The sequence below is a fragment of the Sceloporus undulatus genome, chromosome 2 (assembly GCF_019175285.1).
Source record: "Sceloporus undulatus isolate JIND9_A2432 ecotype Alabama chromosome 2, SceUnd_v1.1, whole genome shotgun sequence".
NCBI lineage: Eukaryota > Metazoa > Chordata > Lepidosauria > Squamata > Phrynosomatidae > Sceloporus > Sceloporus undulatus.
The window spans coordinates 292193351-292206047 of NC_056523.1; the positions used below are offsets into that span (position 1 = coordinate 292193351).

At 39.8% G+C, this 12697-nt stretch overlaps 1 protein-coding gene across 1 annotated transcript in view; it reads right to left on the bottom strand.

Moving 5' to 3' along the window:
• Window positions 1-531: 531 nt before the first annotated feature.
• Window positions 532-12697, bottom strand: part of ARSB (arylsulfatase B) — a 105189-nt gene continuing 93023 nt past the window's right edge. Inside the window, exons 7-8 of the mRNA XM_042453996.1 lie at window positions 3309-3434; window positions 532-2073 (exon numbers count right to left, since the gene is read on the bottom strand). Coding sequence (XP_042309930.1) covers window positions 1808-2073; window positions 3309-3434 — 392 coding nt within the window. The 3' untranslated portion in view covers window positions 532-1807. The remainder of the gene's footprint in view (window positions 2074-3308; window positions 3435-12697) is intronic.

Here is a 12697-nt window from a genome sequence, read left to right on the forward strand (position 1 = left end):
ATCACAAAGAGAATCTATCATGGAGTTTTCTTGGCAAGATTTCTTTGTTCAGAGTTTTCTATTGCCTTCCACTGAGATTGAGAGTATGTGACTTGCCCAAGATCACCCAGTGGGTTTCCCTGGCCGAGCTGGGAATTGATCCTTGGTCTCCAAAGTTGTAGTCCAATGTTCAATCCACTATGCCATGCTGGCTTGACTATTCATATTTATACACTAATTTCTTCTTTGCTTATTTTAAAAATTAAAAATAATCTTAAAATACTGTTAACCTTTCCTCATAGAGGTGTTGCTTCTTTCCTGCCCACTTTTCATTTTGGGTGCCCCTTTCAGCTCTCTAGTATCTTTTTTGAAATGTAGTGACTTGAACTGTAATGTTTCGAATGTGGTTTGACCACAGATCTGAATAAAGGTATTACAATGATGAACTATAGTTTTATTTCCTAACCATCCCCGGCATGGAATCCATCCATTTCACAGCTGCTGTACACTGAGTCAGCATGACTTTAAGATCCCATACAAAGACAAGCAAAATTAAGATTTTAAATGCTTATTTATATTGGACAGCAGATATCAATTATTATCTCATCAGCCTTTTTTGAGAGATTTTTCTGGAGTTCTTCATTTTGCTTTTACCATCCTGAATTAGTTCGTAAACTTAATAACTTTACTTCTTACCCCAACTACAAATTAAAAATCATGTTTTTTAGGGTACAGAGTTGATCTGGGCCCAGGTATCACTAGGACCTTGGTGAGCAGTAGTTAAGAGGCTGTGCTCATAATTACTGTATTTTGGAATAGTTCCATTATAGATAGCATGACAAGGTAAAGGTGAGAAAAAAGAATACCATGAGAATTCCAGCAACTGGCTTCTTTTTCTTTACAATGTCATCCTCTAGTAAAGGCTGGCTGTTGGCAAGACTGCAATCAGGCATTTGACTTCAAATGTAAAATAATTTAGAAAGCCTACCCCCACCCCCAAGACTCAGAGCTTTCCAACAAAAATAATGTTTCCCAGCTGGCCAGCAATTTTAGGAAGGCGGCATCATTTTACACTCTGCTTTGGAGACATGTCATGGACAAAAACTAACATCCAAATAGCATATTTTATGACTGTAAGAGAACTTCAGACACAATCAGAGGTGAAACTGGATCTCCCAAACGGCTTTTGAGAAAGAACTGAATCCAAAGGACTGAAGCTGATGCCAAAGAAGTAAAAATAAGTAAAAATAAAGGAGAGCAGAAGAATCTGCCTGTTTCCTTGAGTTTCTAGGCTGATTCAAGTGTGTATATTTGTGCACCTTGTACACAAGGACATGTACTTTTCATGCAGAATTGACCCTATCATTTGGCAGAGAGAGGTAGTCATTTCAGGCAGCAGGAACTGGGAAATAGCACAAAAGTACTGGAGGAAAAAGCTGTGTACTGTGCAAGGAGAGTATTGAGACACTCCATTGAGAAAATGGTCACTGCTGCAAGAGCCTTTGCAGTTTTGGGAGTTTATAGAAACTGTGTGTGAGGGGAAAAAAATCTTGAATGAGGGAAATATTTTTGCACAAACCCCAGTGTATTTTGTTCCGAATCTACTGTTTGTGCAAAAATATTGTACTAAACCCACATTTTTGAATAAAATCTCTGCATGTTTTCAGCACAGATGAATTTGTCTCAAAAATGTGCTGAAGTGCCAAAGTTCATGAGCAGAATTTTTTGTAATCTTGCTCAGTAAGGAAAAAAAAATGCAATTATTCATTCTTGTATAGAATTAATGAAGTGAAGATTTACATCCTCAGTGGTGCATAGACTCTCCCCACTACATCCAAGGCCCCCAGGCTTCAGTTGTTTCTGGATCACAGCGGGGGTCATCATCTGGATAGAATACAGGAACAGAGTTCTTATAGTAGTGCTGGAGGCGTATGAGGAGCTTTTTCACAATGTCAGGATATTGCTCAGATAAATCATTTCTTTCCTCAGCATCATGAATGATATCAAAGAGCCAAAGTTTCTTTGTGGGTGGGTCAGATGACAGAGTCTTTGACTCATTGAACAAAGATGGTGGTGGAAACCAGCGACTGCAGCCTAAAAACAGGATCAGAGTGAATTAGAGCTTTAGTTGGAGCAGTTTCATAATACTTTTTCCCCAGCATGTTCAGAGATCTGGCTTCATTTCACAAAGAAGGAATGGAACTTGCCACCTGGAATTAAGTTTTTCTGTTTTGATCTGCCAAGTGGACAAGGCACTTTGAAGAGGAATTAAGACATTAATAAAAATAAGAAGAATTCCTGGTATAAGATATATGACACTACATCCTGCACTTACATTGTTGCCCTTTGGGTGACATGTTAAGACATTTTAAAGTAAAATTAAAGTAAATTGTTTGTTTGTTTAGATCTGATGTGAAAGGATTTTAAATCAGAAAAGGGAATCTGTGCTCCAACAGATGTTTGGACTTGAGTCTTACATGTCCCAGCCAACGTGGCCAATGGTCAAGGACGGTAGGAGATATAATCCAAAAAAACATTTGGAAGCCCAAACATTCCTGCTGTCTGAATTGGTTTGAATTCGAATGTTTACTAGTATTTAAATATGTTAATGTATTTCATTATAATTTCATATTGTGTCATGGGATATTATACAGGTACTAAAGGGTGACACAAAACTGCCACAAATAAATAAGATACTAACCTGCAAGTAAGTTTTATATGAGCAATCACTGGGAAATAAATTCTCTTGCTAGTACACATCCCATCACCTTTTCAACTAGGAAAGGAGCCATACTGCATTTAGACCAAAACCTGGGTCACCTGATATGGTAAGAAATCAATGACTAGAAGCTCCAACCAGCATGACCAAAGGTCAGGAATTCTGGGAGAAGAAATCTAATAACTGGTAACTCAAGTTTGGGAACCACTAGTCTAGATATACAGTACATGTGGGAAGGACAGTTCCACTGAATTAAATAATGGGGGGGGGGGGAAGTTGCCGACTATCCAGGAAGAGTTCACACTGCATCCACATTTTTAAGTGTAAAAATTACAGGTTACATTTAGTTAATACTAAAGGGAGGGGGGCAGTGATAATCTTTCTGAGTAAGCTCTTTCTTTGACCTAGGAAACATCAATTGCTAGGAAAATCAGAATACAAGAGTGATCACAAATTTAATACAACAAATATTAGTAAGTACAATATTTGAATTTCACAGCTTCCCATGCCCACTTACCATACTGGGTGGGGATTCTGGAAGTTTTAGTAAGAAAAAAAATATATCATTTTTCCAATGAAACCTGTGAGAATTCAAATAAAATTACAGTACCTGGATTGCCCGTAAGTAATTTCCACTTTCTATATCGAATTGCAGCATGTATAGAAGTATTGAAAATGGAATCTTCCCATGAAAAATAGTTACTCGATAGTGAAGTCACTTGGCTGCTACTTGCACCTAAGATAGAACAGAAGACTAGAGTTATATCTACTATGCCATTGTACTGTTTGTATTTAAAATGCAGTTGTGTCAACCAATATGTGGAAATCTATACAATCCATGTTGTAAGAAATATTTTTACTCTGATTATAAAAAGGACATAGGTTAAAGAGAAAGGTTGGCCCTCCCATGTGGCTGAGTGGGCAAGTAACTCACATAGGTGATTTTGGGTGTCACAAAAATTCAATGGTTATATTATATAATTTGTCCTTATTGTAGTTTTACTGCCAAGGAGGGGAGGAAGGTTCTTGTGGGGATTTGTGCTTGAGCCAATAATATGGCTGGGTCTGGGTACTGTGCACCTGAATTTGGAGGAGGTTCCAGTTCCTATTCAGGTAACAAAACACCTTGGCCAAAACTATTAAAATTGAACAAACAGCTTAGGGCCATGGGACAAGTTTAGAAGCGCACAAATGACTATGGACAGGAAGAACACTGGAATATATTCAGAAAATGTTTCTTGAGAATCCTGGATTGACAAGAATCTTTACAACTTTCCCCATTTCCTGTATTCATATCTCTGTGAGCTGTATGCTTTCAAGTTGTTTCTGACTTATGGTGACCTGAAGTGGTCCATTCCTGGGAATTTTTCACACTGCAAAGTTACAGCACTATGATTTTACTTTTACTGTCATGGTTCTATCCTATGAAAGCATGGGATATGCAGTTTAGGGAGGGGTACTTAGAATTCTCGGTCAGAGAGTTCTTACTACCAACCCTAGAATTCCACAGATTGCAGCCATGGCAGTTTAAGTGGAATCGTAGTGCTGTAATTATGCAGTGTGAAAGGGCCCTGATGTAAGATATTGTCCTTGTGCACCTTCAAGTGGTTTTTGATCTATCACATGGTTTTCTGGGGCTGAGAGGTTGTGATTCACCCAAGGTCACCCATTGGGTTTCCATGGCCAAGTGGGAATCTAACCCTGTTCTCCAGAGTCTTAGGACTTTATCACATGGGAGGCAATCCTGTGAATAAAGCACATTTAATCCCATCAATATCCTGCAAGAGTGGAATGATTTTCAGATGACATCCCACGATGTCACCATTATCGGGACATTATCCCATGAATAAAGAGGAAAACTTGTGCCACTTTTTATTCACGAGAAAATCATGGGAGGAGGATGCTTGCCTCCCGTGTGGTAAAGTCCTTACTCCTACACTATGCCATGCTGTTACACGATGAAACCATGTGTGGACACAATGGCACAAACAGCCCATTCTATAAAAGGACAGACAATTTCTGAACCCAGTGTATGTGTGTGTACACACAGAAACACATATGTGTGTGCACAGCAGCATGAATGTGCAGGAATACTTGTCTTTGCCTCTGTGCTAGCACCATGGGAATGTATATCTAATTATCAGCAATGTGGGAGGCCTGGGAATATGGTTGCACCTGTAATCTGCCTCTGGCAATAAAGTAAATATTATAATCAACATGTGTTCCCAAGCCTCCAGTCTAATGAGCTGAATGCAACCTCGACCAAACACAATCCTACAAATCTTCTAGACAAATGCACACGCAAGCCACAGTTTATACAATTCTCAGTAACTCTATCCTTACCCAGTCTCACAAAGCACTGCTCAAACCAACTGGCTATAATAATGCCGTATTTTATTTGAAATATTTCTATTCTAACTTTCCAGTTTGAAAAAGCCACCAACTAAAATACATAAATGTAACAGATGAAATTAATTTTTGTTGCTGTATGCCTTCATGTTGTTTCCAACTTATGGCAACTCTAAGGAGAATCTATCACAGTGGCTAGATTTGTTCAGAAGAGGTTTACCTTTGCCTTCCTCTGATGCTGAGAGAGTATGTCTTGCCCAGAAAGTTTCAATGGCTGAGGGAGGATTTGAGCCCCAGTCTCAAGAATCCAGTGCTCAAACTACTATACCACACTGGCTCTTGAAATTGCTTTAAACAAATTCAACTGCAGGGGTAGACCAAAAGACAAATTCCCAAGTTCATATTGTGGTAATACTTTTATTAGACAAACTAAAAGGAAAAAATATCCGTGCAAGCTTTCAAAATTACAAGTTTCTTCACTAGGCAAAGATTAAAAAAAATGGGAAGAGGAAAGTGACAATTTTAAGACCCACACTATATGTCAGAGGTGTAGAAGTATCAGAGGTTAGGAGACTGTGAAGAGCCACACTTTCATGATATGTGTGTCTCTGTGTGTGTGCCTTATCAATTTATGGTATCTTCATGAATTTCATAGGGTTTTCTTAAGCAAGGAATACTCAGATTTTGTTTTCCAGTCCCTTCCTCTGAAATATAGCCCCCATGACATAACCCAACCCTCCCCCCAATATAATTTCTGTGCCCCCAAACATTATGGGGCATGGGTAATATTTTCATCTTTTTTTTTGCTTTGTGAGGCAATTCTGAGCTCCAGAGGCCTTTTTTTTTAACGTAAAGAAGTAACCAGGGGCCCATTCACACTACACAGTTATAGTGATATTATTCCGCTTTGCCATGGGTGCATTCTACAGAATCACAAGACTTGTAGGTTAGTGAGTCTTGCACACTCTGGGCTGAGGCTTTCTTGATTGCACAAATCCACCAATAATGCAGTCTTCCTCTTTTCCTACTGCTTACTGATAGTAGGCATCACTTCTTTGTCCTATTGACTTACTGATGGTCTTTTTGGCTATCCTGGCAGATGTAGACTCTTCTTCAGCATCACATTTGGCACTACACATATCCTCAACAGAAACTATAGATCATTACATCTTTCTGATGAGCATACCTGTGATTGTATACATAGGTCTGTCCCAATTAGTATTTTTAGATGCTCACACTTTCCATGGGCAAAAGGCCTTTAAGAAGAAAATACTCCAGTAGAACTTGAATCAATGCCAAACCCTGATGCAAAGTTAGCCCACTTGATAAATGTTGGGAGTGAAGGCAACTTCTGCAAGGGAGTGGAGGTCCAAAGTGGTAAGGAAGGACAGGGAGTGAAATTGGCAGGAAATATGTGGAGACAGAAAACGAAAAAGGAGGAAGTGTAACTGAGGAATATAGAAAACCTGGGTAGTGAAGAAGTTGGGTAGCAAGGACTACAAAAAGAATAAGGATGAGAATCTGGTCAGGTGTGATAGACTGCTGGAACAGGAAGAAGAAAAAAGAGGGAAACAGGAAAATATATACCATATATTTAAAAATATATCTATTCCAAAAAGCAAACCATGATTTTGCCATTTTATATAAGGGATACCCTTTTACTATGCCATTGTATTTAATGAGACATGAGTATTTGTGAATGTTGGTATCCACGGGGGTGGCGTGGGGCTGCAACCAAATCCCAGCCGATATTGAGGGCCCGCTGTACTAGGGTTTTCAATGCACTGGTTTGGGATACTTCTGGATAAATGGCTAGTGTGGAGAAGGACATATGATGTTAGCTTGATTCTTAGCATTTTAACTTGGTGAATCTCACTGAACCTAATAAATTCTGCAGATATATCTGTTATTCCTGTTCTTCTCCTTCTTCCCAGTTTTCCTTCGCATGCTTATTCTGGGAAAACATCTGTATGTCAAGGAGGAAGAAGAAGACAGGAGTAGCACATAGAGAGATCTGCTGTGATGTCAGTGGGGATCACAAAGTTAAAATGCTGAGAATCAAGCTAACATAATCTCTCCTTATCATTCCTCTTTCCAGTCTACTCTATGCAGAGCTCTTCCACATCAGTGTACTAAAACCTTTAATATCCAGATGTTTAGCCTAATCTGTTTTTGTTGTTGTTGTGTGCCTTCAAGTCATTTCTAATTTATGGCGACCCTAAAGTGACCCTATCACGGGGCTTTCTTGGCAAGATCTGTACAGAGGAGGCTTGCCACTGCCTTTCCTTGAGTATGAGAGCATTCTTTCCCCCCACACCTGGAACTCATGGCAGCTCAAACACTGAGATCACTGCAATGGAATCTCCCTTTCCTTTTCCTTTTCTTTCTCCAGATTATTCCACACCACAAGGAGGTGTCACACATTAGTGTATTATGAATGTATATTAACTCCAATCTCTGTTAGATCCAAAATATCTGGGATGGAATGCTCTTTCCTCCCCATCACTAGTCCATACCACACAGAGATCTCCCAGATCAGTATACTGATAACTCTAATGTCTGGATGTTAATCCTAATCCATGTTAACCTTAATTTTTTTTTTGGGGGGGGGGGGGAATTTAACTTCCTATACTTTGGCATAGATAGATTAGTGTGGATGAGGATAGAGGGGGAGGGGGAATAGAAAACTGAGCTTTACCACTACTACTCCAAAGCCTTCTTTTGGAGCCCTAGGGCATCGTGGTTAAATGCCAGTACTGCAGCCACATGGTTGTGAGTTCAATCCCAGGGCTCCAAGGTTGACTCAGTCTTCCATCCTTTTGTAGATCAGTAAAATGAGTACCCATCTTGTTGGGGGCAATTATCTTGCTGTTTTTGAAAACCGCTTAGAGAATGCTGAGTTCACTGATAAGCAGTATAGAACTATGCATGCTATTGCTATTGCTATTCTTTGCTAAAGGCAACTTTTCTCTTTATTTATTTATTTCATTTCTATGCAGCCTTTCTCTCAGAAGGGAGCCTAGGCTGCTCAGAGATAAAAACGTTTTGTGTGTGTGTGTGTGTGTGTGTGTGTATAATTGCAATAAAATGTAAAATAATTAAAATAATCTACAAACAGTATAAAATTACATTAAAATATGCAAAAGCTAAATGCATGACGAAAACACACCTACTCCATAAAACCACCCTGATATGATTATACATCAAATGCCTGCTTAAATAAATAAATAAATAACATATTGGCTTGCTGACAAAATGCAAGCGGGTGGGGGCCAGGCTAGTCCCAGCTGATGCTGATGTCCCAGTGCTGCTGCCACTGCCACATCCACAAGGCGCCTAGGAGTGAGAGCTGCTGCTTCTGCACCAACTGCAACTGAGTCACTATTATGAAGTGTATTTACACCTGTTCTAGCCCCATCACTAAGGGTCTTATGAGGTCCAGCCACCTACAGGAAGTGAAAATTTAAAATATATAATGGCTAGGGCTGTTTACTGAGGACACTGATGCACAGGTTGGGAAGTGCTAGTGCTGTGTGAATGGGCTCCACAAATCACTTCCAGCTCTCAAATAAACCAGGGGTGCCTCCAAATGTGGCAAAATCCTCCTGTTGTATTCCCTAGAGAGTTTTGGGGGGCATTTATTTGCTGCTGTGAAGCCTGAGAGTCACAAGTGGAGCACACAGAGTTCAGTTTGTCCATCCCTGTGGTATGTTGTCTTAAGATGGTATGGAAGAAGGGGCTGCAGATATATTTAGGTGCTGGATCAGGCAAAGCATGGCAATAAAAACCAAACTGGATAGTTTCATATTTAGTGGAGTGGGGAGGAGTAATTCCTTAGAAAACTAAATCCCAATTTAAGATATAAAAATATTATTACTAAGAAGTATGTTAAGTATAATCAATTTTTAAGGGAGAAAAACTAATAGAAAGTAAATATCCCGCATGTAGACCAAAAGCCAGCCAAAATAAAAATGACTTCTTTATTCTTTTATATCCTGCCAAACTGCAACTTACAAAAAATAAAAGAAATACAGATAAAACCATTTACAAGCACATAGGTTAAAAAAAATACAAAAATACTGTTAAAGTGTAATTAACCTATCCACAGAATTAAAGCCTTTTTAAAACCAGCAAATTACAGCATGCAAGTAATATATTATCAAAGGGCTAGAGGAGAGTGATAGCGGCAGTGGTGCAGTAAACTACTTTTAGATTCTGAACTTAATGGTCTCATGCCTCCACCAATTTAGATAGCAATATATATTATTTCACTTACTTCTAAATGTAACACAACCTGCCATGATTGTGGTCCTTCTTGCTCTTTCTATGGAGTGAGGTCTGGCCCGAGTGTAATTATCGGTAGTGTGAGTTTCCTAGGATAGGGGACTCCACAGAGTAAATTTTTTTGGGTTCCTGGGCTTGGAGTTGTTTGGAGGCAATCTTTTGATCCTTGGGTGGCCCAGGAGCCACAAAAAACAGCTATAAGGGCTGTATGGGGCCCATGGGCTATGCTCTGCTCAACCCTGCTGTAAACTGCCATAAGGAATAATGGAAGAAGAGTCTGGATTCAGTTTAGCAGATATAACAGTTTTATTTTATAATTCCTTCCTTGGATAAAATCAAAGGCAGACTAGCATTCTGAAATTCCTCTTGGTCTCATAGGTTGCATCTGCACTGTAGAAATAAGCCAGGTTGACATCACTTTAACTGCCATGGCTCAATGCTGTGGAGTTCTGGGAAATGTGGTAGCACATCTCTTTGGTAAAAAGTGCTAGATTTCTCACAAAACTACAATTCCCAGAGTTCAACAGCATTGCACCATAGTACTTAAGGTGGGCCCGTTCTGCACAGGCCAAATGTACATGTGTGACACCTACTAGGGTTAGAAAGGGCCGTCCTTTCCATACGTCCCCAACCCTAGTACGTGCCGAGCACGTACAAAATGGCAGTCCCCATTCTACATGGGTGCTGCCATCTTGACGCTTAGCGTCCGCATGTCGTGGTGCGGTAATGATGCCACAAGTGTGCCATTGGCGCCTTGCGGTGTCATTACCGCACCGCAAAAAGAAGCCACTTTTTGCAGCTTCTTTTTGCTGCGCGGAGGAGTCGTGCGGTTTGGCCGCTGAGGCTCCTCCACGCAGCAAATGAGGGCGTTTTACAGACCGCCCTTTTGGGCAGTCTGGAAAGCGCCGTGGTGTCAAACTAGATTATTTTTGCAGTGTGGATGCAGCCATAGTTTGACATAAATGAACGAAACAGACCATTTGGAAATCTTGGCTTGGATCATGGAATGGATTTTGCACAAACACTGTAAATGCTACACTAGAGAAAGCCCTCTCCCACGGGTTGTTAATAACACGTACCAGGGAGTGTGAGGGCAGGAAACAGAAAAGAGCCTCCTGATAATCTGAGAGTCTAGGCAGGTTTATTCAGAAGGAGAGAAACCTGCAGTTAAACTGTTGCTAAGCTGTGGGAGGTATTTTAGCAGCAAAATTTAGTAGCCTGACATTTTTGTTTTAATAGACGGTTGTACAGTAGTAGAAGAGAGATAAGAGCTTCATCCTTCCTGTTGCAACCAAATGCATTCCCTTCTCCATCTTACAGTCCACTTGGCTTCATGCTGGAATGCTTCATCCCTCCTCCATCAATAGACTGCTTGTTCACACCATCATGCAGTTCCTTGTCATCTGTGGCTACCAGGCTTTAAAGTTGTACTGTTGGTCCTCTACATTTGTGGATTTTAGTTTTTGATTATTCACAGACGTGATTAATATATTCTCTCTTGGAATCTCTAGGTTCTCCAGTGTGAATACATGGTAAATGCCCACCAGAGGTCTTGAAGGATCTAAAGATTTCTAGAGAGAACATTTCTCTTGGCATTTGTAGGCCCTCCAGTGCAGTTCTATGATGAACACCTCACAGATGTTGAGTATTGAGTTCTGCTGGAAGATCTAGAGGTGTTCTCTCAGACAAAGACAAAACGAAATAAACCAAGTGGGTTTTTATTTGCGGTTTTTCCACTTTTATAGGAGTCCTGTGTCCCTAATCTCAGCAAACATGGAGGGTCCATTGTATAGCTTAGCAGAGTACTTCAGTATGACACCCTTCAGATGGTTTGGATGACCATCCCATCAAGTCAGCATGACCAAAGGTCAGCGGTGATAGTAACTATAATCCAAACGGGGCCAGAACAAGATATTTTGAAGCAGAGAAGCAAATGGCCACCCCATGTCAAAATGCATCATTCTCAAAGTGAACCACATTCTTTTGGTTCATAACTCTGAAAACCCATCACTGGCAGTAAAAATACAGCAAGAATTTACATGGCACCCACCATCAGCTGCCTGAGGTGGCCACCTCATTGATGTAGTGCCTGATGGAGCAGCCAGGCCTGGGTTCAAACACCTGAAAGGCACCAGGCTGCCTATCCTAAATGTAGCAGTTAAATAGTATTCAAAAGACATTATATATATTATCTCAACACCTTTTGTAACATCTGTGTAAGCTAGACTATTAATATTATTGTCATTATTTTACTACAGCTGAGGTTGAATTTGCCTCAGGCTAGCACAGGATGGGTTGAGTTTTTCTTCTACTTTCTGACAATAGGTAATCCATCCATAGCTTTAACTTTATACACAGCATTTTATTAGGTGGTGGATGAAGTCATTTATGAAGAAAAGCTCCTTTTTGAGAAGTGCTGATGATTAAACATTTCCATGAGACTTGATATGCTCTCTCAGAACCGGCACTTTCCCACACTGTTTATATGTGCAAAATATGCCAGTCCAGCCCACTCTAGACTTCCAGGGCAAATTATGGTGGTTTATTTTATTTCTTGATCTCTGTAAATTTCATTATGTTTTTAGCAGTTTTCTTGCTCTGCTTTCAACATGGAAAACAAATGAAAGGGAAAGATTGCCAGACGCAAGCTGACTTTGAAAATCATGAGCTATGGCGTCGCACATGGCATTTATTATCTGGCCTGGAAAATTCAAATCCTTCATCATTTTGTATACATTCCATATGACTTGTTCCAAATTGATCCAAACTTTTTGATTTTCAGTTTACAAAAGCAAATATCACAGACAATATAGTGCAGCCATAATGTGTATTTAAAAGATACCAAGGGAACCAATATCTATTTTCTGCGGTGGTAGGGGAGGAGGGGGGGGGGGGAAAGAAACAGAAAACAGAGTTTTAGCACAGTTATTTAGAAACAAAAATAAAACAAAAGTCATAAGGTTTGTGGCCTAATCTCTCATTTCATTAAATTGTAATAAAATATATCTACATGTAATTACATTTGCTACCTTTACCTTCACCATCAGAGCATAAGCCTCACTGCGGTAGGCCATGCCAGTTTAGTCATCTAAAACTGCATTTTGTTGCATTATTCACACAGAACTAGACCTACAGTGTAGATCTGAAAAATTATAAACCTAAAAAATGTTCATTTTCAGAAATGTAAGGAGTGTCTCCCAATTTCAGCCAGCTGCCACATGCATTTTCCCCATACAAACAAAACAAAACAAAACAAAAACTTAGGGCAAAAACTATTCCAACAAATATATTGATTTTGGGCGGGAAATTAGGTTTTGGGATGGAAAATGCCATCGTTTTTCCAGTGAACTATGATGTAACAAAGTA